The sequence below is a fragment of the Dermacentor albipictus genome, chromosome 3 (genome assembly GCF_038994185.2).
Source record: "Dermacentor albipictus isolate Rhodes 1998 colony chromosome 3, USDA_Dalb.pri_finalv2, whole genome shotgun sequence".
Taxonomy (NCBI): domain Eukaryota; kingdom Metazoa; phylum Arthropoda; class Arachnida; order Ixodida; family Ixodidae; genus Dermacentor; species Dermacentor albipictus.
In genome coordinates this window covers 29,292,101-29,317,599 of record NC_091823.1, presented here as the reverse complement: position 1 = coordinate 29,317,599, position 25,499 = coordinate 29,292,101, and the positions used below count along the sequence as shown (strand labels likewise).

At 46.6% G+C, this 25,499-nt stretch overlaps 1 protein-coding gene across 5 annotated transcripts in view; it reads left to right on the top strand.

The window, feature by feature from the left end:
• Positions 1-25,118, top strand: part of LOC135921677 (solute carrier family 35 member F3-like) — a 244,997-nt gene extending 219,879 nt beyond the window's left edge. For 3 of the 5 annotated variants that reach the window (XM_070535329.1, XM_070535328.1, XM_070535331.1), the window contains 7 exons: positions 25-239; positions 6,598-6,725; positions 8,597-8,816; positions 11,891-12,019; positions 17,694-17,883; positions 21,933-22,022; positions 23,229-25,118. In XM_070535329.1, the coding sequence (XP_070391430.1) occupies positions 25-239; positions 6,598-6,725; positions 8,597-8,816; positions 11,891-12,019; positions 17,694-17,883; positions 21,933-22,022; positions 23,229-23,467 (1,211 nt within the window). In that variant the 3' untranslated portion in view covers positions 23,468-25,118. The remainder of the gene's footprint in view (positions 1-24; positions 240-6,597; positions 6,726-8,596; positions 8,817-11,890; positions 12,020-17,693; positions 17,884-21,932; positions 22,023-23,228) is intronic. The other 2 variants (XM_070535330.1, XM_070535332.1) reach the window with 2 other exon arrangements.
• The last annotated feature ends 381 nt before the right edge of the window (positions 25,119-25,499 follow it).

The following is a 25,499-nucleotide window of genomic DNA, read 5'->3' as shown; positions in this document are numbered from 1 at the left end:
ATAGCAGATCTCGACGACCCGCAGGCGACGGCCCCGCGGATGGAGTGCCGCCCGGGACGAAGGCGGACAGGCGCTGTTGCAACGAGAACAGCCGCAAGGTGTCGCTGGGTCTCGTGATGACGCTGCTCATCGCCGCCTCGTGGGTCGGGGCGGCGCACATGCTCAAGGCCACGTTCGCCGAGAGCAACAGCCCCGCCAACCAGAGGCTCACCAGGGAGGGTCGGCTCAACGTTACCGAGGTACCCGACGCGCCATTGACCGACAGATGCGCAAGTGATAAATATATATCGGCATGTATTTATTTAATTATTTCCAACATTATTGTAGACACAACTTGGTCTAGGATGAAAGTGCTAAAGGCAGATGATCTCTGCCTGGCAGTAACCTTGTCTCCTGGCTATTAACTCCCTAAAGGGCTTGTTAGAAGAACCCCTTGAGAACTGCCAAATAAATACAGTAACAGCCACAAATTTCCCTGTTAGTGAAGAGAAGGTAGGGGTTGAATTTTTTTTTACCATCAATACGCTGGTCTTTTCGTCTTCGACTGTCTGACTTTACACCAGCATTCCAGGAAGAGTTATTGGCTATCACTGTAGCTTTATGAAAACTTCACGCGCCTATTTTCAAGCCATAATCATGACCACTTTTTGTTCGTATTGTCTACTCTGCCACCGCCAGATACATCTACTGTCCTCCGAGAATTTTATTCAGCTATCTCCCAACACCTACGCCTCAAGGGTTCGATATGGGTACCAGGACACATTGGCTTAACTTTGGATGAGTCAGCAGACGCACTAGTGGTGGCATCTGTTAAAGGCCCGGTATACGGGATTCTATGAACTTCAGCATACTGTCACGTGGTAGTGACGGTGAAGAAAGCAGAAAAGCTGTGAATAGCGAAACTAGTGTTTTACTGGGCGAACCGGCGCCCTCAAAAACAGGCTACACTCAAAGCACAACGATAGCGGCGAACACATTCGGCGATCATCGAAAATCTGACCTTCCGGTCAAGCGCGTCGACTTTTATACGCAACCCATCGAATCTTCCAGAGTAATCGCAGGTGTCCGCGTGTCTTCCAGATAGTTCTACACCGTTCTCGCCGCGCGTACGTGCAATCAGATTACACAAGGTTAGGTGACAACAGACAGCAGATAGAACCATCGATAACGTTCCAGAAACTCCAGTAAGCAAGGTAATTGTATATATTAGAAGTGATCTGACTTACGTGTTGCACCCAGTTCCGCCTCACGACGACAACCAGTACGTTTGTTTAATCGTGAAATCGAATAAGCTTACGTTCACACTCGTTGCTGTGTACATTGCTCCTTCAAGTGGCTTCGACTCTAAACGACTACACGACGTGCTATCAGCGACACCCGGCCCTACGATTCTTACAGGAGATTTTAATGCTCACCATCCGCTTTGGGGGAGCCTGAAGATGGACTCCAGGGGAAGGCGAATAGCATCCTTTGCCACACAGCACGACCTTTACTGCCTCAACGATGGTAGTCCGACATATTTACGCGGGCCTACCTACAGCAGCTGCCTAGACTTGACCCTGGTCTCTCGGCTTCTTGAAAGAAACGTGCAATGGTTTACAGACATTGAAACACATGGAAGCGACCATATTCCGACGTACCTGAAGATCAAGGGACTATCGAAATACTCCTCCATGACGCTCCGGCGAATTGACTGGTCGGCGTTTCGGTCGCACATGGAGGGAGTATGTCAGCAAGGGAACCCTTCAAGTCCGGAACACGAAATTCAAAAAGCCATGCAAGAGGCTACGCGTAGTTTCCAGCCTTTCCCGAAATATGCAGAATTTGAAGCAGAACTGCAGCGACTACGAGCAATTCGCCGGCGGGCTGAACGAAGATACAGGAGAACTAAATCCATCCATGATCTCCGAGAGGCAAGGCGGATGCAAAAGAAGATTCAACGTCGCATCGATGCACTACAATCTCAAAGATGGAAACGTTTCTGTGAGTCCTTGGATCCACGTCAGCGATTATCTCAAATATGGAGAACCGTGCGTGGGCTTCGCGTATCACCACAACAGCGTGTCCCTTTCAAAGCCCTCGCTTTGCACCAAGGTCGCAGCGAAATTGACATTGCTGAAGAATTTTGCTCCAGACTTTCCAGCTTGCAGTTCCAACGCGCAATTACACCATGTGCTACTCCTGTGCCACGGGATTCCCGCATGGATGTAATTTTTTCGCTGGAGGAGCTTGAAGCGGCACTGGCGACTTGCAGGCGCTCTTCGTCACCTGGCCCGGACGGGGTTACCTATGCGGCGCTCGCCAATCTTGGGCAGACAGCACGACTCCTGCTACTAAACCATTACAACGAGTCTTGGCGCAACGGTTTGGTTCCACGTGACTGGAAATGCAGCCGCTTGGTTCCACTTCTCAAACCTGGCAAATCACCGTTAAACTTGTCATCGTACCGCCCCATCGCTCTGGCCAGCTGCATAGGGAAAATAATGGAACGAATGATTTTGACTCGCCTGGAATGGTACCTGGAAAGTTACAACGTGTACCCAGATGCTATGGCTGGCTTCCGGCGTGGGCGCTCATCCATAGATAATGTCATCGATTTGGTTACATTCGTTCAGCATCAAAAACGCCGGAAACGACTCACTGCTGCATTATTCCTAGACATAAAAGGCGCCTATGATAATATAGCACATTATGCCATTATAAATGCTCTTACTGAAGCCGGAATCGGTGGCCGCACTTTTCAGTGGCTGTGCAGTTATCTGACCGACAGGCATTTCTTCGTGATGACCGAGGATGGCGCCACGACTCAACACCAAACGTGCCGTGGAGTACCACAAGGCGGAGTGTTAAGCCCGACGCTTTTCAACCTAGTGCTCGTTGGCCTAGTCCGATCCTTGCCCAACACAGTTCAGGTATCAATATATGCCGACGATATCTGCATTTGGGCGTCTGCCGTAACACGGCTGCAGGTACGAGCACGGCTGCAAAAGGCAGCTACGATAACATCTCTGTACTTGCGAAAACAGAACTTAGAGCTGTCTTCAGAGAAATGCTGCCTTGTTACATTCACTCGGAAGGAAATGAAGCGTTACAGTGTAAAGGTCAATGGGCAAGCAGTAACAAATGCACGAAAACACCGCTTTTTAGGGGTAATTATTGACCGAGACCTATCATGGAGCCCGCATGTTTCATACCTGAAGAAGAGATTATTGACAATAATACATCTCCTCAAATTTCTCGGCGGAAAGTCATGGGGCACTTCGGTGCGGTCAATGCTGCAGCTGTATAACGCCTTGTTCCTCGGCTTCGCAAGATACAGCCTCCCTGTGATTGGCAACACCTGCAAAACAAACCTGCGTGTACTCCAGGGACTACAAGCTCAGGCCCTAAGGACGTGTCTCGGTCTTCCGAGGTGTGCGTCTACAGCGGCAACGATCGTCATAGCTCGAGATCACCCAATATCAACGTACTTGGCAACCGACGCTCTCAGGGCGCATATTCGGCACGTTGCCCGATTACCTTCTCACCATCTTGCCGCTCTACCCACAGAAAGACCACACACAACTTTCAGTCGTTTAAATGATGCCAATCGCCCCTCATTGCCATCGAACTACATGCCTGCAGCAAGACCATCCTTACCTTTATGGTGCCTGCACAGACCTGACATACGCCTCACCATCCCAGGAATCATGAAGAAAGCCAACATGTCCTCGTTTGCCCTTAAGCAGGCCACGTTAGAACATTTACATGAGGTGCACAGTGGCCGCGTACACGTTTACATCGACGGTTCAGTTACATCTGCAAGCGCAGCTGCCGCTGTGCTGATACCAAGAAGATCCGTCAAGATACAGCTAAAGACGTCACATGTATCATCAACGACAGCTGCTGAACTCGTAGCCCTGCGTGCGGCTCTTCATTTTATTAAGGAGGAACCATCCCAGGCATGGTCAATCTTCTGTGATTCCAAGGCAGCCCTACAGAGTGTACTCTCAGCACTGCGCCATGGATCACATGAGCAGCTCGCCGCAGAGATCAGAGAAGTCCACCATCGCCTAGTTGACGAAGGACACGATATAATATATCAGTGGTTGCCTAATCACTGTGGCATACATGGCAATGATCGAGCAGACGCAGCTGCCCGATATGCCCATGACGGCGTCAACTGCGTTGCCATTCCTCTTTCGAGAGCCGACGCAGCGAAAAAACTTGCCACACTTGCGCGTGACCTGACATTAGCCCAGTGGAATTCATCCGATTTCACAAGTGTACGCCTCCATACTCTGGACCCTAATTTACGGCTCCATATTCCGTCCGAGCTTCCACGACGTGACTGCACCCTTCTTATCCGTCTATGGCTTGGAGTAGCATTTTCAAATGCCTACTCTTTCCTTATCGGAATGGCCAACAGCCCACTGTGTGACTTCTGCGGGTGCAACGAAACGATCGAGCATCTTCTTTGTCAGTGCTCTCGTTTTAACCTACAAAGAACTGTCCTCTCAGCCACCTTAGACAAACTGGACAAGCGCCCAATGACAGAAGACAAGATCCTTGGAACCTGGCCTACGCGAACATCAGCGCGATCCGCTATGAAGGCGCTGCTGCGATACTTGAAAGACACGGGACTTTCTGACAAATTGTGACAGTACACTGTGTGGCGCAGGACTGTACGGTGACACTGCGTAAGACTAGGAATGCCTTTGCGGGTTGCGTGACAGTGCCCACAGAAATAGTTCGTGTGTACGTGCGTGTGTGTGCTTAGGTTTTTTTTCTTTTTTTTCTTTTTCCTTTTTTATCCTTCTTTCTTTCTCACCTATTGCATCCCCTTTCCCTTCCCCCAGAACAGGGTAGCCAACCGGAGATAATCTCTGGTTAACCTCCTTGTCTTTCCTTTGCCTTTCTCTCTCTCTCTCTCCAGAAACTTCTGATACGTGCCGGCGCGTACCACGCCGAGCGATAACATTTGTTAGATGGCGAAAAGTGCTCACCCGAAAAAGATAAACAAGTCCACGTGTCAATATATCACCGCTGCAAGAGTGAAAAATATAATCTGTTCAGGGGAACATGCCAAATCATTCATATTAAATTATGTTGATTTTCACCATCTTATCCATCCTTTTTTTCACCATCCTAGTCCAGCAGATAGTGTTACACGAGAAAATTTGAAGTGATATTTACTAGAATGGCGTTGCCGAATGCCAATGCTAAATTTTTATTCCCAGAGGTATGGTTTGGCTTACCCGCCGTGGTTGCTTAGTGGCTGTGGTGTTCGGCTGCTAAGTACGAAGTCGCGCGGTTGAATCCTGGCCATGGCGGCCGCATTTCAATGCGGGCTAAATGCGAAAACACCCATGTACTTAGCTTCAGGTGGACGTTAAAGAACCCCTTGTGGTCGAAGTTATTCCATAGTCCCCCACTGTGGCGTGCTTCATAATCAAATCATGGTTTTGGCACGTAAAACTCCCTAATTTAATTGAATGTTTAATGGGTTGGCTTCTTCCACTCAACGCTATTATTTCATCGAACATAAATCTCGTGACAAATCACGTCGAAATCCTCAAATAATTCCAGCGGTCTTTCTCTTGACCCATTTACTTCCGTGAGCCAAAATAACATCATTCGTCCATGAGATAGTGAATTCTTTTCACGTTGCTTTGATTCATTTGATTCAAGCTACGCCTTTTACTCGCTGTGCATTAGCGGATGATTCAGAATTCCGACTCTATTACATCTCCGTTATTTTACCGTGACAACAGACACAAGCTAGAAGTTGGGTCTGCTCGGTCCCTCCGTGTGTCCTTTCGGTTACTCTGAAGTAGTCAGGCCCACGGCTTATTCTCAGCTTCTTTTACCGCAAGATGGCTGAAAAACAAAACAAAATACGCAAACCGCTGCTTGCCACCGGCACCAAGTAGTATTGCTATCCTGCTCACGGAACAAAATTCACTTGGGAGTCAGAGGCACTAGCCACTACGCAACTGGCACTGACGAAGGTAGCTCCACTCTCGAAACGGTTGACCTAACAACTTTAAAGTTTAGTTTACTACAACTGCTCCAATGTGCCATGATCTTGTTCAAATAAAAAAAAACAGGTCCATTGGTCTTCTTCCTTCTCCTGATATATACATGCATATGCATATATACGAGAAGAAGGGGAACCGAGGGGCGCGATTTTTATTAGTCATACCATGTTAGGCGCCACCCCTCACGGTCTTAGGGGCGGATCTGGAACCTTCTTTCTGCCACAGGCGTCACGTCTACGAGAACTTTTGGGTGATAAAAGTTGACAAAGGTGATAAAAGTGGTCAATACACACACACACACACATGCTACTTGAATGCATCAAAGCTGTCGGATTTGAGACCGTCGCTATGTTATGTAATTCGTAAGACCATCTCACGCGTAATGCGAAGCCATGGATTCGTATCTACCTGCGGCCAATTGCTTCTTCATCTACTTGCATTTCCATTTATTTATCAGTTACTTAATTCAATAAAGAATCACGGATGCGCTGTGGCAGCGTGTTGTTGTCACTGTAAATGAATACCCAGCCAGAAGACTCGCTGAATTCCGTTTACTTTTTTTCTTCTATTTGTGCAGGTCACATTTGACGCACCCTTCTTCACTACATGGGTCTGCGCAAGTTTCAACACGTTCTTCTTTCCGATCTTCTTAATGGGGCGACTCTGCTCCCGAACAGAGAAGACAACTGCCAAGAATGTGCTCATGTAAGACCACTGCAGCAGATGCTGCTTTTGTTTTACAGCGTTATTTGTTGACAGAACATGCAGCCGAAGAGCTGTCCCTAACCTCTTCTGTAAGGGTTTGCCACTTTGATATCGCATGTGGCAGAGTCAGCTGTTAGAAATATAGTAAAGAGCAACACTAACCCCCGCGTTCTCAAACTAGCCTCTACATCAAGTTCTTCCTTTGCTCCACTGATCCCAGTACAGCGACGCCTCTCGACTGAAGAAGTAGTTATTCTCCCTAACATTTGCTGTGGAGTGTCATTGAAGAGCAGGGATCACTTCTGCCGAGGTGCGCCACTGCCATCAACTTCAGTGTCTACCTCAAGAGCGTGTAGTGCAATGGAGGAAGAGGTCAAGAAAGTTGACAACCTAGTACAAGGCTACTGAAAGTATAGACAACCAGGAGTCATAAAAAAGAAAGTGACAGAAACAGAGAGGTAAATGGGATGAAAATGACGGAAACAAACAAACAAACAAACATGGCAATTTGCAAACACGTTAAGAAAGAAATCGGGAGGGAATAATTTGTGTGATAACGCAAAGGGGTGTCTTGCTATTTGCTGCCCGAACCGGTTACCTGAGGACAAAAACAAGCCGGAGTAAATAAGCGTCACAGCATCAGCCATAGGAAATGCTCGGAAACGACTCGCGTATCGTAATGAACTGTTACGTAATGAAATTACGTGACATGGTAATTCTCTGCTTGGCCCACACTCCTTCCAGAAGCGTTGGGATCTAGAGAAGATGGAAGAATGCACCAGTCAGCAATCCAGATAACTAAGAGAAATTTAGTGTATCAGTGAGGAAACAGAAATTAGGGAAGAGTTGACAGAACCGGAGTCATTGCAAGCGTAGGTGACGGCACAAACAAATACGGATGTTAAGATCGAGATCAGATAGGCAAACGGCTAGATGGCGATAAAGTCGTAAAACCCGAATAAATCAAGCAGGCTAGGTGACTGTCACCGCCCCGTTTATAACAGGGTGCCAATAAACATCATCACCGTCATCACCATCATTTAGTCGAGGTGGAGTGTAGTGTGGAGGAACGTTGATGCAAAGATATATGATGACAGCTGGTGCTGATGCAGGAACTTTACGGTGGCCTTGCGAACTCTATTTGTGTTTTTATGTCATTTCCTGCTGATAAAGCTCTCAAGCTAAGGTCCTGGTAGCTTGGTCACACCGTAACACTATTTTTTAGAACATAGCGAGCTTTTGTGCCGTGCTTCAAGGCAATGAGCTTCAGGCGTCCGAACCTAGACACTACGCCCTGTCTATAGGGCACATAACCAGTCTGAGCTCGTCCCTTCTTTCACTCATCTACGTGCTTGGAAGCTGGGACAAAGAAAAACTAGTTAGCATACCTAATTTGTTTTCTTGTCATGGTCGTTTCCTGCGTTTGTGGCCACGGTAAGACTGACCTAATCGCAATCCCTGGAATGAAATCAATACGTATATATTGCTTAATAATTATTAATATACGGCGCTAAGGTGGCAATTCGGACTCGTCGCGAGCAGTATTGACATAGCACTTTCGCACACGCTGAAAAATTGTTAAATTTGTTTGTGCTGCGATTACCTTGCATATTGTGGTGAACTTTTTGTTTTGCCTGGTATAAAATGAAATGGTCACGACTAACGAAATGAGCAGTTGTAGGTGGTTGCGCTAAGTGTGTCCTGTTATTTCTTCCTTTGCCGTCGTCGGCAACGAGCTGGGTAATGCTGGGTAATTACAGCTCGTAATGATCCTCTACGACACGCTGCGCACTAGAAGCGCGGTGACGTTACGCACGTCTCGTGGTGCCAAAAATTGACTTCTCCTCTTGTTCTTTTCACCGGTGCTGCAGCGAGACCCTGGCGCAGCTGCAGGAGAAGCAGTTCACTTTCTCCCAGTTCTTCTCCCGGTGCGGCCTCTTCTGCCTGCTCTGGGTGGTGACCAACTACGCACTGGTGCACTCCCTGCGCATCCTGGACACCACGGACGTGCTGGCCCTCTACGCCTCCAACGTCTCGTTCGTGTACCTCCTCTCCTGGGTCATCCTACACGAGCAGTTCGTCGGGATCAGGGTGAGAGAACGGCGCCGATACCTGGCGATGCGCGGTTGTGTGCTGGCCTTTGAGCCATGTGGAGTGGACCGGCAACAAAACTACAGAAAGCACAGGCGAGCTTAACCGTTACGTTTAATTGAAAAGCTGAAATTATAAGCGAAAAGAAGAAAACCAAAGTGGACGTAAATATAACTTACCGCGGCTGGGACCCGAACCCATATCCTCTACCTGGGAGAGGCTTGTACACGTGCGTACATAACTACCCTATAATGAAAGGAATAAGAAAGAAAAAAAGTGTCTCCAATCACCACTTTGAAAGTTGTTGGACAGTGAAGCTGTGAACCACAAATACAGCGGTTAGCCATTATGACGTAGCTTGAAATTATTCACATGGCGACATTCACGTGTAGTTACCCAATTAGCCCGAGGCATTTCAACGGCCTGCGGCTTGGCTTGCGCCGCTATTTTGTGCATCCACAAAGAGTGGAACAGAGAAAAGAAAAACTGCACTTAGCCACACTTACGCCGCACCTCGTATGCACGCTCATCTTCAAGAATCCTCACTATACCTTGCCTTCACATAGCACTGTCAGAATACATATCAATTGCTAGACGTGTTCTTCTTTTACATGCGAAAGTGTAGTTACGACACTCCCTGCTTCGTATGCTACAGTTGCCGCTTACCATCAACTGCAGCTTACGCAACCGTAATCTTTACCGGGAAACGCTTGCGGCGAACTCTATGTGCGAAGGCGAGCTGTCGGGTTCTTTGGTTTTCTTTCCCCCGCACGGCCTGCGCCACCACTCCCGCGGATGCAGGGAGGCGAAGGCAATCGGCTGGTGCTGCAATGAACCCAGCGGCGCAGGTGCTACGCGCCTCCTGAGTGTCTGCCTACAGAGACGACATACCCATTGGGAGGTAGAGCTATACAGCTTTTCTGTAAAAAACAAGCCACACTTCTCTACCTTCCTGCCAACAAAATTATGTATATATGTAACAGGCAGAGAGAGAGAGAAAGAGAGAGAGAGAGAGAGAGAGAGAGACAGAGAGAGAAAGAGAAGAAAAGAGAGGCTCGCAAAGAAAAGCTTCGCTTTTAAAAAGAAAGAATCCGACGAGGACTGCAATAACGGCATTGAGGAGGCCATGTGCTGACCAAGAAAATCGAAACAAAAGCACTTATAATTCAGCAATGATGCAGCAAATGTAGTGCAAATGATTTCAGGAATGACTTTTTAGTGTCTCGATGTACATTGACAATGGATACTGCTGAATTTTGTTTATTATATTGCGTTATTTCAAGGTCAGTTTATATTCTCAAGTTTTGGTTTTCATTGTCGCTTTGTCAAATTTATAAAAGTCACTTGTTGAGTATTATTCGCGATACACCTTTTTAGAACGTTCACTTTCATCCCGTTTCGGGAAGTATTATATTCTAGAAAGAAAGGGTTGTGTGCACTGTAATGCTGCAAATTTGATGGTGGTGCTCCATAGGAAGGTCGTTTTATTGTACATTTATACTTTTGATGTCGAGAAGGACTGCCCAGTTGCTTTGCATTAGCGTGACGTAAGCGATATGGCTTGTTAAGCTTGTCGCCTTATGTGTTTAGGGCTGTAATCGTTGTGAAGTTCACTCCCATGAATGGGAAGTGGAAGCTAGCCAATAACCGTTTCCGAATATCCCATCGCGTACCAGTCCGGGAAAATAATTTAGGTCCAGTGAATATTAGTCCGGCGCATTTTAAGTTATTGCTTATAGAGAGAATTTGTTATAATTGGCATGCAGCACAGCGGGCTCTGCTTGACAATGCCACCGGATTACATCCGGGAACATGGCTGCATGATGAGTTTCTGCTGCGCAACCAAATGAATTACCTTCATTCATGAGGCGGTCCTTAGATTTACGTTCCCGTGGTGGCGAGTCAACACAACAAAAAACGCTTGCGGTGGGTCTGCGACCAGTGGCACGACCATCTTGCTGCACTCCTTTTTGCACGGGACAGTAATCCCCAATCATGAGATGGACCCAACACTTTCATGCCCCGGAGTGGCGAGTCCGCACACAGATAACTATGAGGGTGAGGGTAAGAACCAGTGAAGGAATGAACTCTTTCCTCCGGGCATTTTCCTGCACCAGATGGAGCATCGGTGACCAAGTGGAAATGATCAACCTGCACGTATAAGCCGGCGATCGGGGCCTAAAACCAACCACTTTAACATTTGCTGTGTTTGATGGTGTGATTGATGTGTTTGCTGTGTTATGTGCTCTCTCTCTCTCTCTCCTCCCATCTTTCATCCCCCCATCCCGCGCCCATGTGTAGAGCAGCAAACCGGTCAGGCTAAACTGGTTAACCTCCCTGCCTTCCTTCTCCACTTTTTCCTTCCTTCTCCTACGAGAACTCGCCCACTCATGGGTCAGTGCCGTGTGCGGTAACCTATTTAAGGCAGTTAAAGATCCCTGTTAAAGAGAGACTCTAGAGAGACTACGCAAACAAACAACTTGTAAATTTGTTGTAATCATACTTCTGCCTTGTTTTTTGTCATGTATGTCCGCCTTCGTCGTCTTCATCCTCCTGCGGTGAATGTCACATCTTTCAATTGAGATCTCATCACGGTCTAGAAACAGCAAGAACGCTATGAAATACGCTACGACATGTTGAGAGATGGAAATTTCGATGTACGACGTTATTCGAGCGACTTTGATCAAAACGATTCTGATTAAGTTCTTTTCAAGAATGTCATGCTCATTGGCCATCGTACCACTCGGGAACTGCTCTTCGCTAAGGACGATGACCGGGTTACAGTTATGAAACATCAGTGAGCTTGGCACGGGGAACTTCAGAAATTGTGCATCGACATGGCTTTTGAATAATCAGGAAGGAGTTATAAACTCAAGATAAGTTTCCCAAATAGGTGGCGTGAGATAAGGAATTCGTCTGTGTAGTCCCACTGGCACTACTGGGGCCGAAAAGAGGTTGCCGATCCACAGGGATATTTCTTTCCCGTGTGCTTTTTAAGTCAGAAACCGGGATTACTTGGGAAATATAGTGAACGTATTCTACATCAGCCTCATCGAACTTTCTTTCCTTAACAGATTGTGGCGGTGATACTGTGCAACACGGGTATTGCGTTACTGGCATACATGGATGGAGTCACGAGAACCATGACGCTCGGCGGAGTGGTGCTCTCGGCAGCCGCGGCTGCCGGCTCCGGAGTGTACAAAGTGAGTACAATGCGCTGGTCTAAGTTTCTTTCTTGCTTTTTTTTTGAAAATTCAATCAACGCTTTGTAAGTGTGGAAGGCTTGCGTTCTGAGAATTAAGTGCAAATTGAAGACGGCGCTGGAAGGTTGAAGACCATGTTTCGTAAGATCCTGAGACCAGGGGCGCACATAGCATCCATGTTTCTATCGTTTATTGTTTATCGTTTTATGCGGCTCAGAGCGTATATTTCTTGCTACGTGAAATAATCTGAGTTCATATACAAGAAAAAATTCTTGCGTTAGAACTTTTTGTAAAGGCAGGTTCCAGCCGATCATGATGCTGGACATATCATTAGCGAAAGCGGCTGGGCAATCTTAAACAGCTTTATGATTGAAAAGCTTCGGGAATTCTGTCCCTGAGTGGTAAGATGTCATTTCAAGCCAGACATGCTGTTCTACATTGAGATTCAACTACAGCGAGGTTGCGCACTACAAAGAAGTATTCGAAGACACTAACACATTCGTTTCTTTTTTTTATGTAATTTCACTGTCTCTCGTTGAATATAAACGAGCTATTAAAGACATGGAATGCCATTTTATTCGTGAATGATGAGAACAACCACTCAGCTGAGTATAGATCTTAGACTTTGTAGCATAACCTCGCCGATACCGAGGATATAATAGAATTTAGCAGTTTCGTTGATTTTGTTAGAGTAGCAAAAGACCTTTCCGTTATCTCGCTTCTATTTGTAGAGTGAGAAATGATAGCTATATGGCAGTAATACCGGCAGTTCGAGTAATGGTAATGTCGTTTGTCACAGAGAGCGCAGATATCAGATTTCTTTCTCCACCTCAGACGAAGTTCTGAACGCAGAGTAACAGTTCTCTAGTAAGGTGCGGACACACTAGCGTCAAAACGCGCGCGGCACGCCGCCGGCGGTGCGCCGCGTGCCGCGAAACCTGCCGCGGAACCGGTTTGGTCTGCCGCGCAGAGGATGGGTCGAGGAGCCATTTTCGGCGGCTTGCCGCGTGCCGCGAACCAATGAGAGACGTCCGGGCTTTCTCCTAAGCGCCACCTGTTGGCTACTGCCGAAGTTAACTTCCAGCGGCGGCGGCGGAACCACGATCGACGACCGAGCGCTCTCTCGTTCCGATCTCGTGCGCTACGAGCCAGCTACAGAGGCTAGAAGGTTTTCTAGCCTCTGTAAGCCAAAACCTTCTAGCCTCTATAAGCCAGCTGCGCCTAAGCTCGCGCAGTTCGAGACAAGGCGAGATCAGTGCTGTCACGTGACTCCGCGGCGGCCGCCGCGCGCACCACCGATGTGGCCTCTCTGCCGCGCGGCGTTCTTGCCACCGGCGGCGTGCCGCGCGCGTTTTGACGCCAGTGTGTCCGTACCTGTACCCTCACATCTCGCACAACGCGCGGTTTTCCCCTAGCCACTTTCTACTTCGACACTGAGGCTAAAAGAAGCCGAAGTTCGATATGCGACCAAGATTGCGACATCAGGGCCACCTAGAGTCATGAAAGACGAATTTACATGAAAGAAATGACTTACGTCAAAACGCTCAATAATCGATAGAGGCCTGCAGTCAAAGCAGATACTCTAGCAGAGTCTCCATCAGCGGATCGATGCAATTTTGAAAAAGACGTAGAGCTCACCGCCTCGCTTAAGCGTTGAAAGCTGGTGCGCTTGGCATTGTCTACGTTTTTGAAAAGACCGCAGTTCTTCACTTAAAAACGCAAGGAGTGGGCGGGAACGCGCCCATAATTTCTAGCCCCCAGTAAAATAATCAAAAAGCATGAATTACGTCAGAAACCCTTAAAGCTTTACTGATTTCTTTTCTTCATCGAAACTTCTTTTTCCTAGGGCTCTCGCTACGTCTTCCATAGCTCTCCCTTTCAAATCTATTCGGCAATGACACGTTTAGACAATTGCATCTTGAACAGTATCATTCCGTTTATGTCATCTTCTGAGAAGGTTTATGGCTAGAAAGTCTATCGTCAGAAAAGACAAAGGCCCGTATTAAATAAAATATAGTTACGCTAAAGCTTCTCGTAAGAAAAGGCGTTAGTCATTCATGATGTTAGAAATATTAGTAAAGTGATTTTCCAATTGCAGACGTCACTTACGTACGAAAAGCTTTGTGAATACAGCCCCTTTTTACTGGTCAGGTTGCGTGCTTTTAATGCGAAGTATTTTAGCTGCCTCCCCAGATCTTTTGCGGCGTGGCCTACTTCTCCTTTGAGCAGGTGTTTAGCTACGACATCATACGTTCTCATCACTTGCATATACAAGATAAGGCATCTAGCTTCGTTGTGCGCTTTACGAGAGGGTCTTCTGCACATAAGCTTTCTTTGCCTACCTCCCCGGAATTCGGCATGGCAGAGACGGTTTCTTGCCTTGATGACTCAGCACGAGCATTCACTGACTAAAAAGATTACGTCCTCTCAAGTGGGCTTCGAACTTTGGTTCTCCAGCACGAATGCACGGTGCTCCGTCCATGAGGCCACAAGCGCTTTTTCTTGGCATTTATTACAAAATGAAACGGAGCCGTGCACAAAATATATACATTGTGACTAAAACAGTCATCATTGCGTCTACATACACAAAAGAGAACTAACAAATGAGAGAGTAGCATAAATGCATGCAGGCCTAAGTGAATATGCATTATTTGCATTATTAATTGTTCGGTGCAGTGTTCATTTTTCAGGTGACCCATGCAGTGATACTTCTGTGATACAAGTATGCAGTCAACACCACCTAAAGCGCTTTGAGACGATTGGCCCGTGCGTCCCGTCTGATAGCACCATGTCGCCCTCAATTTTCTGCTGTTGTGCTTGCCTTACACGTGGTCGATATGTTTACGCGTCGCAAAACATGATGGGACGCTGAATAGCCAATACCTGCATAATGCTTCGCATTACATCGATTTGAATAGCGCGTGGGATCTGCATCACAATTATTACGTTACCAATTATACGGAATTATACGCTTGAGGCAGGTTTATGCAATCGGTGCCGTTGTGCTGCTAACGAGATTGACGGCACATGCTTGGCCCGCACATGGGTGCTTAGAAGGTAGCCAAAGACGGCCGGTAGGCCCAGTGCGTTTTGTTCCAAAAACGGCGGGCGCGGCCTAGTTGACGCATCGTTACGCTACGCTCAGCGGAGCCAGGGCAGCGTTCTGCCTTCGCTGGTGGCAAGAGGGTTGTGCGCTAACGCTCTTTCTGTCGTCTGCTTCTTCTTCCGTATTTTAAAGAAGCGAAAATGCCTCATGATGAGCTTTAAATGCCTCATAAGATGGTGGCCTTGAAAACGCGGCGAGCGGTGCAGAAGATTTATGTGAGCTCCTCGCGCGCAAAGACGCGGTGGTGCCCCTGATCGCGCGTTCGTTGTCGGCTTCTTCCACAGCTGGCTCCGATGCCGCTCATCATGAAAAAAGAAGAGTGTGTGTGTGTGTGAGAGAGAGAGAGAGAGACAAAGCTAATCAATATTTAGTTCAGGCACACGAAACACCTTTGGTGGCAGTTGAACCCTCGAGCTTATGTGGGAGTCGAACCTATGACCTTTGGTGTTAAGGTGAAGTTAATTAACCCATTAACTTTGGTGGGAGTCGCACCCTCGACCTTTGATGTTAATTAGGGCCAATTTATTTAGAACTTAAGACAGCGTCAGCTACGGCCCTCGAACCCACAACCTTTTGCGCAAGAAAATAATAAGAAGTAACAACACATTCGAATGAGAATGTCAAGTAATTTAACTAATATCTCTCTAGCGCGCAGGCTTTCGCCTTCACCCTTTTTGGCGTGCGTTAAAGTGGCTGTCAGGTTTTGTTTACATTGCACCACATTACCTTTATTATTAATGCGAAAACATTATATGCCTCATCAAGTGGAAAATCCGGCGTCCGTTGTCCTATGGCACCAAAACCCACTTGACGAAGTGATGGCGCTACGTTCCATAGCACTGGACCTGTTGCGGCTCGCACTGCTGAATCCCACGGTGAACAGCCACGGCATCGGACCTGGCCCACTCCCAATATTGGACTAACTGGATTAAATATATTAAAGCGGATTAAAGTAGGTTAAGGTGGATTAAGGTAATCCATACCCCGGCCACCATCTGTCCGGGCAGGGACTGCACCTTTCACGACATGGCAGCTCATGCCAAGCAAGCACCCTCGGCAAGCATGCGAATAGACTTGCACACGTTACAGCAAAAAAAGGTAACTGATTACAATTACAATTACTTCATTAGAAAATGTAATTGGTTAGAGTTTCCAATTACTGCCCCATTAAAGTAATTGAGAAATTTCTCAAATGTAACCATCACGTCTACGTTATACTTTCCTCTGAACTTAATTATTGCGATTGCATAGGCACAGTAGACATAACGAACTGGCGTGGCACCCAGAGTGCGTCCACCGCAGCCTTTCACACGTTATCTTCACCAACAATTGCTTTTCAAAGCTTTCGTCGGACATCAGCAGGGACACTCAAAGCTCGCTCGACATGCGCGCTGGAGGGAAGGGCGCTTTTCTGGTGCCCGAACACGATGCGGTGTGCGAACGACACTGCGGTTACTAAATGCCGGGACGCTCGCGTTTGGGTTCTCTATGAAGCGCATCGCTTTATTATTGCTGGCGCTAGAGTTGACGCTCCCGGAGGGAGGGCCAGCGAAAAGATGAAAAAAAAAAAAAAGCTGAGAAAGAAAGATATAGACCCTATGTGATTTTCTTGAATATTCACGCCCGAAACGGCCGTAGTTGTCAATACATACCAGCGCCAGTTTAATTCATCGACGGACGTCTGGTAGAGCTACATAGAATAAAGTAACAAATACTGAGCATCCGGGTTAGCCTGGCGGAACGTGCGCATCGCAAGGGTGCTGCGTCGCTTGCTACGCCTTGGCTTGTCAAGAGAGGAACTGGTTACATGTGATTGGCTACTGAAAAAAGAGAAATTTAATTAAAGTAAGCGTTACGAATAATATAGTAATCGTTAGTTTAGAAAAGTACCAATAAATGTAATTGATTAAAGCTAATCAATTACACAATTCGTTACGTACAAGTTTGCATGCATTAAGAACAGGCTGAACGCTAACGCGGCCGTTCGTTTGGGTGCTGCCGCAGTGTCCGGCAAAAGATGACAGCCGCCTACAAGCGCTGAAACTTTTGGGGCCGAGTTTACCAAACTTTTCGTTCATTTGTGCTCTTTTCTATTGGCTGGCCATCTTCGCTGATAACATGTTGAGCATTAGCACTGGCTAGAATTTACGAACAGTTACAAAGTAAGAGCTCCACTTCGGAACATAAGAGTCTGTCATCCTGGCAATGCCACTAGATAACGCCCTGTCAGTTTCGATGTATGAATTTGCACTTTCAGGCTCACTTCTACTCATTTCAGCACCCTCTCCACGTATTTCATCTAGCGAGAGGCTTGCGTGTGTTGTTTGAAGACGAACCACCACGAAATCCCACGAAATAGCCGAAGAAAGCAATCGTTTCAACAGTCACTGCACGCATGCACACGTTCAAGAGTTAGTCATCACTGTGTTTCATTACCAGAGACGCTCGGCACTTAGTCATATGGTCCTTTGTTGTATTGTTTGTGACGGGCCCAGCACGATTAACGGACGCTGAAAGGTGCGTCCTCGTTGCAAGTGTTACACGCTCTCGTCATCCCTCCTTTCGCAGGTGACGTTCAAGAAGCTCATAGGCGACGTGTCGTTCGGTCAGCTGTCGCTGTTCTTCAGCCTAATCGGCTTCCTGAACCTGCTGCTCATGTGGCCAGTCTTGCTGGCGCTGTACCTGTTACGCTTCGAGACGATCGTGTGGAGCCGCATGCCCTGGGGAATGCTCGCCGGCGCAGGCGCACTTTCGTTACGTGAGTTAACACTGTGTTTCGTGCTTTGTGCACATGGGGTGGCGATAGGGCAACGACCTGAATTCTGGTAAGCGAACATATTGCCACTCCAAATAAGCCGGAAAGAAATGATTGAAATAAAATTGCTCAGAACAATCAGAGTTTATCGTCGCCCTTGTCGTCCTTTCAAAATACCACTCCTTTGGTCATGCAATACTCAGATTTCATCATATACTTTTTCATGATTCCCTTTGTTGAGGATTGAATTTGTACAGACTTTCGAACAAAAGCAGCAAAAATATGTAATTTTCGAATACATGTAATCATCTCATGGCTTTAAGAATTAGTCCCGATGTTTAAGCATAGTTATATGTTGGGGAAATCGACAACTGGCACTGAAAACTATGCAATAATCTAACAGTCTTGGGCGCACAAAAATATCCTACAGAAGGGTTTCACATGTCTCCCTCTGAAATTCTCTTTTCGGATATTTCTGTGCGCCCAAGGAGGTCGGAATGCTTACATAGTTTTCAACTACGTCTTTTGTCATCGCACGTCTAGTTAGAGCTCCGTTGTCGGCCTCTACAAATTTTTGTAAGGCCCTAGTGGTAAGGGTGTTATCAGTGCGACAAGAAGACACCCTGAAGGGTGTAAACATTTTCGCAGTAGTATAGTGGATTCGAGACGCACACAGGGACGGCTCCGACATAAAAGCGTCGTTTTCAGCGAATGACTTCTCACAGAAGTAATTATATAAAATTGCCTGGAGGAAATATACTCCACACGCAGACACAGTTCTTTGCCCAAGAAGGGTGATGGTTTGGACTAGTTGGCTTTCCATTTTAGATTGTGTGGTACAGCGCGAAGCAGGGACAAAGGACGCAAAAAAAAAGAAACGAGGAGAAGCGCTTACTGCCAACTGTAATTTTATTGCCTGGTGCAAGGTGTTATGTTGTCTGTGCATAAGCAAGCCATCCCTGGCCTTATCACGAAGGGAGTTAGCATTCTTAAACAAGGGCAGCGCGAACAGTGAGCGGTGATGGCATCTCCAGAATGTTTTTCTTCTTGGTTGTTTCATCTGTATTTGTTTTTTGCATATATATTTTTATGTCGTTTTCCCTCTGTTTTTTTATTATAACACCTTGCACTAGGCAATAAAATTTCAGTTGGCAGTAAGCGCTTGTACTCGTTTTCCTTGCGTCCTTTGTCCCTGCTTCGCGCTGTACCACACAATCTAAAAAGTTCTTTGCCGCCGAAACTATGTTCCACATCGCGCCCAAAGTTTGACAAATAGCAGTGTTTGGAACTATTAAATTTCGAGGCGTTTTTTCGCAGCGAGAAACTGTGTGAGAGAGAGAGCGTAAGCTTTTATTTCAGATCAACATGATTTGAGTCCGGCGTCTTTTTAGTGGGTCTGGGCACCCACCGCGGACGCGGTTCCGAGACGAAGAAACTGCGATTTTTATTCGAATATTTCAGAGTCTTGAAAGACCCTACTTTCGGCTTGTCACAACCACACGTCTCGGAAATATATAAAAAAATTCTTTAAAGATTGTATTCATCTTAACAGTTTTGCAAAATTCAACGCAAAATGATAAATATAAGTTTGCTAGCGAGTCCACACGCGTTCGATTGGGTCGTGTTTTCAGGCTGAATATATCCACCTAAAAACACTTTTTTTTGCGCATGGTAAAGGTCATGCAAGCTTCGATGATCATACTTTAGGCTTTTTCTGCCAGCGAATAAAAGAAAAACCTCCAAAAATGGAGCATTTCGTCAAGGTTTGTCGGCCTGTGCAAAACGAGGAACAGCTAATGTTTGACAAATGCAATTTTCGGTGTAGACCCCTCTTCATTCTCCCGAGGAAAATTAGTGCTGCTCTCATAATGTACAGTATCCGTATCTTCTGGCAGCACGTTTTATGATGCTCAGGTTGGTGCTTTACAAGAAAGTTCAATTGGTGCACTCCCTGCCTTTGCTGTCCTTGCACTCTCTCCGTTTCTCAAGTGGTGCTAGCACCGGCGAAAATGATTTCTCGCAAACAGCATTTCATGAAGTGATCTTTTGTCCAATAGTAAAGGGCCTCCAGTTCTTGAAATAAAACTGCCCGTGGTTGAGCGCCAAGGCTGGGACAGTTCGGATGGAATGACGCATACATCAAATTATAAATTTGTTGGGTAATTAACGCGAATCTCAGGCCGTATAAAAATCGAAAGGAGGCACCGCAGAATTTCACAATCCACTCGGGAATAACAACACGCCTGGATTCGCCTAAAATAAGTTGAAGTGCTAACTTCCCGGGTCGAAAGACGGATTTTGAAACTGTGCGCGAATGTTTTCTTGTCTTCGAGTGGTTAAATAAGCCCTGAGCCTCTCCTTTTGATGACTGAATTAGTGGGGGCACCCACATAATTTAAGATAAACTAGTTTCCCTGATCAACAACCCAAAGCAAGATAAAGATGAGTGTGACCTCGTTGGGTTTCTCAACGTGCAAATGTGGCTGTGTCGCACGATAGGGCACCCCTACACGAGTTGAACGTGAACCTTAGGGCAAATATCATGGTTCGTCCATTTCCGCGGAATGTGCACCCCGTGCACAATGTAGGGAGGCGGGTCGCGAGAGCTAGGGCTTTGTTGCGAGAGGCAAAGGATCAGGAGGAGGAGTCTGCGTTTGTTGACGCCGCATGGATTAATGGTAAAAATGCTTATTCGGTGGTGGTAGTAGATGGCAAAGGGAGCGTTAGAAATGCTGCTTCCATTTATACCAAAGATCCGGGGGTTGCTGAACACGTGGCTATTGCTCTAGCACTAATTGATTCTAGAAGAGTTTTGGTGTTTAGCGACTCGCGACCTGCGATTACAGCCTTCTCTAGAGGACTTGTTGCGGAACCGGCTAACAGACTGCTGCAGGGTAGGGATATCACTTCGCATACCGTTACTTGGTTCCCGGCGCACATGGGGACAGTGGAGGGAGCCCCGCGTAACCGCAACGAGGTGGCGCACAGGGAGGCACGAGGATTAGTGTGCCATGTACTCCCTGAAGGGGCTGGATCTCCCGCTCCTGAGTACAGGGACCAACTGTTAACCTACAACAAAATCACCAAGCACTATTACTTAGGGCGCAGGGCATTCCCGTTGCCAAATCCTAAATTAAATAGGCCGCAGGCGGTTGCATTAAGGCTTCTGCAGACATGGACGTACCCTAACCCGGTCATCATGAATAAAATTAATCCGGACTGCGGGGTTTCAGTCTATTGTAGTAAGTGTGGGGGTTTGCTCGATTTACAACACATGCTGTGGCGCTGCTTGGCGTTGGCCGGTGATGGTTCTCGAGGTGAACAGTGGTGGCAGCGAATGCTGCACAGTGAAGTGCTGGCGGACCAACTCAGGGCTGTCCAGAGGGCCCGTGTGATGGCAGAGGGGCTGGGCCTCTCTGTACCGACATGGGAGCGGCCCGCATCAGTCCCAGACTGATCCCTCAGGACCTAAATAAAGTTCTTCATACCATACCATACCTTGTCAACTAGAGATGTGATATGTTATGTGCGCACACATATGTACGTTCAGCGACGTAAATTTGGACTACATATGTTTGAGCTGTTTGATCTGCACGCCTGTGATTAAGGATCCATTATTCATAGAGAAGTTCTGCATCAAACGTTAAATAACGTTGGTGTTTGAAGCATTATCAAAATATCCGATAGAAAAAAAAATAGAATCCAGGGACCGTATTTTGCAGCAATCATCATATTCATACGGAAGCTGGACGCCGATAACAATGAAAAATGCGTGAACTTGCCCCCAGGGGCCAGATTCACAAATTCTGCCCTTATGAAAGCTTATGTCATTGGCCAGATGCCTTCGAATGCTTACCAACAGTAAATATTCATTTTTCTAGCTTGTGATACTTATAAAAAGGCAGGTATACAAAATGCATTCCCGCCTAATTCCTATTTACTTATTGGTGCAATCGGACGCGATAACAATAACCGAACTTTCTGTGTAACATTAACTGTGTTCTTCTGCGGAGAAGTGCATGTAAACGCGGATCTGTTTTCTTCTTTTGCAGTATCAAATTTGCTGGGGAATTTCGGCATCATCTGGACTTTTGAAATATTCCTCACATTAGGACTTGCGTTTGCAGTGCCAATTTCTGCGAGTAAGTAACCTTTCGCAGAGTCATTGCTACATCATACGTATCCGTTAGTCCGAACTCCGAAGAACAAATACATATGCAAAAACATTCGAACGTGTTCTCGTGTTGGTCAGAAAAACAAAATAAGTATCTGTTCCGGCTCTAATGTTTCAGCGTGATGGAGAGTTTTGTTTTCCCTTCTCTAGACGCCCAGTGATCTTCACGTCTAGCACTAACATATAAATTTCTAGTATATGTGCCAGCCTGTGCTCCTGATGTATTAATACTACCTTGTGCTACGCGTGGGTGTTTCATTGCTTTAAAAGCTATATCCCTCCTTCTAAATGGGATTGCAGTTATTAGCCAGCATCTTCTAGCACAAATAATTTTCTTTCCCACCTTCTCCATTTTAATATTTCCCACGGTGATCCCCTTTGCCACTGTAATTAAACCTACTTATTTATGACTTGCTATTAACTTCATTTGGCTTCTCTTGCTTGCAGATGTAGTCCTTGTCTTTGCTCCTTAAGTATAAATACCATATGTTCTGGGCGGAAGAAACCATCAGCTTATTCAAACTCATATTTTACCCCTTTCCTCGCGGTTTTTCTCTCGCGAAGGCGATTTTGGCACTTAAATATGCACTTATGTGCAATATCTATAATCACTTGCAATGATCCAGTTGCTACAAATGGGAACTCGATTTCTAGAGGTATCACAATGATATGCACAGGAAACAGAAATTTAAATGCAATGGATAAGGGAATGGTTGTTTGATTGATGTAGTTCACTTTCACTTGAGTGCATATTAATTGCTCTCGGAAATTACAGGACCATGAAATACCGTCATAATCAAGTACTATTTCCGCATTTTATTTATTTTACATGTAAGTGCCTTCCTCGCTTAATTGCTTATACACCAACCGCTGTGAAGCAACTTTTCCAGGAGTCATTTTCTTGTCATTGTGTTCATTTCATTGTTGTTCCTTGTTATTCATTTCCGTTATTTTGCCTCAGAGGCCATTCGTAAGCTTGGGCACAGACCAACTCCAGAACCCGCCACTGACGATGCAGGAAAAATGCACTTTCTACGTCGCCCCACTTCTTGACCTAAGCGACATCCTAGAGAACAACATCCAGTGGCTTACGCTCATGTCACTAATGATTTGTGCGTTTGATCACGTGGTGCCCCGTCTGACGCGTCGTCCCCCATTCTCTTCCTGCGCGCAGTCGTAGACGTGTACATCTACGAGGTGATGTTCGAGGGCATGAAGCTGGCCGGAATCTTGCTCATCCTGATCGGCTTCATGCTGGTGCTGCTGCCGGAGGACTGGCCCGACTACCTGACCATGATTCTGCGCTACCGACGGAGCAGCCGCCGGCGCCGAACAGTCGCGAAGAAGCCTACGCAGGACACCACCACGGGACACCGCTCCCGCCTGAGGACGCCGTCTGGTCGCATCAAGTAGCGCTTGGACGGGTTTGAGCTCGGGGACCTGCTCAGAGTTCAAATCCAGAACAAACGACTAGAGCAGACGGCGCACTTCAGCGTCGACATGGCCAGTACGGTGTACGGCGGCCAGAGAACTCCGGACAGCGAAGCGCACGAGTACATATTCTAATGAGGCAGTGAGTGGTGCGCGCAGAGTTGCCTCCCTTTGAAGGCAACCACGTTGATGCTGCGCACAATGCGACGGTGCTGTCGTTCGCGCTGTCTCGGACAAGTTGTGTGCAGAACTGGTATCGGCAGTGCGTCATGCTGACGAAGAATCGCGGGGCTGTTGTTACTGCCACTCAACGTTGCTCGAGAGATGTTTCGGCTACATTGCAGTGAAGACCATGCTGTGTTGATGCGCGTAGAGGTGCGCGCAAACTTCGGCTGAAAATTGGGGAGAAGGACGCCGAAGTTGGACTTGTTTGTTTGAAGGGATAATGGTACGAGAAGAGCGTGTTGGTGGTGAACGAACGTTAGCGTTGGATAGTCGAGCGTTTCTTGTTAGATTATTACTGCGAGAGTCTAGGAGGCAGTTGTTGAGCGCACGCGGTGACGTTGACGTTTCGGTGACTTTCCTTTTTGGTCGTTCAGCGTAATGCGGTGCTCAAGTCTGTAAGTTTGCAGTGAAGTGTGTTTCCATGAGCACTAACAACTTGCACTTGTTTGATAACCAAGGAAGAGCTGCAATAATATGCGTGTCACGTTGATGTCACAAAAGCATCCACATCTGAGTCAATGCAACCGAGCTACTTGCCGATATTTCTTCTAGCGATCAACAGAATACTGGTATCTTCAATCAACGTATTGCACTTTTCTTGCTGCCCCATTACCTCAAATCTAGATTTTTCACACTTTGTTATCGCTTTATTTGATATTCCCATCTGTCACTTGCTATTTGGGTGGCAATACGATGTTCGCCGTAAATGTAGCGAAACTTGGTACTAACGTTAGAAAGAAGGTTCCCATGTGTTTTATTTTATCTGCCTTTAAGTAATATATTTTCTCTATCAAAAATTTATATCACCAAAAAGAAATGATCTGAGCTGCAGCATGAACTGTGAGCACTTGCTATCTCTAGTCAGTGGATGAATATCATTGTCTGAGCCTGGCACCGTGAATGTCATGGGCAAGTTAAAAAAAAGTAAACGTCGTATTGCTTGATGTAGGAATGTTGAGAGATCAGGTAAGGGACACACCAGATCTGTAAGGTGCATGTATTTATTTTCCATAACGCATAATTGTCTCACTTTTGCGGTTCACTTTAATTTGTTCACTGCACATTGCCGGCAGTGGCAACGTCATGCACACAGCAAGCTGCGCGGTAGCGTTGCTTTCATCATGGCTAAAATAAAGACTGCAAGCCCGGTACGCGTGATAAAAAAAGAGTGTTCTGGTTTTCCTTTGTCCCGATGAATGACAGATCATATCTTCAAAAGAAACAAAGAGTGTGCAAGGTCGATTCAAATAGGTCGCGAAGCTTCGGGCGAAAAGCGGTTCAGTACAGATTGTCACCGACATCAGCATGGGGGGTTATGGGAGCAGCGATTGAAGCGCGACTATGTTTGGAGGGAACAAATATTGGGAAAGAAAAACGCGTTTTTAATTCAAACGAGACACAGTTAGATTCATTCAACGAAAATAAAATTCCTAGTCAATTTTGTATATTCGTGATCAGTTAAATAAATGCGTTTAATTTTATTATTATTAATTAATGCATTTCTTTTCAGCGCCCATCGCTACTGGGGGCGTTGACGTCACTATCACTCGCAGTGCAATGCACGTCTTGAAATGGGCAGAAAGGCGCACTCGTAACACCTGTTGAAATACGCCCCCCTCACAATTTGTGTTTTCTTGCTTGTCGAAGTTTGCCTGAATTTGGTGACGCGGGTAGCTTCATTGCTTCGTAATCTGCTCAGTCAAAAGTAGTGAGTTACGACCGTCAGATAATTGTGTAGTTGTTTTCGTGCGACTGCGCTGGCCGACGGACTTGGCATCCGACAATAAGA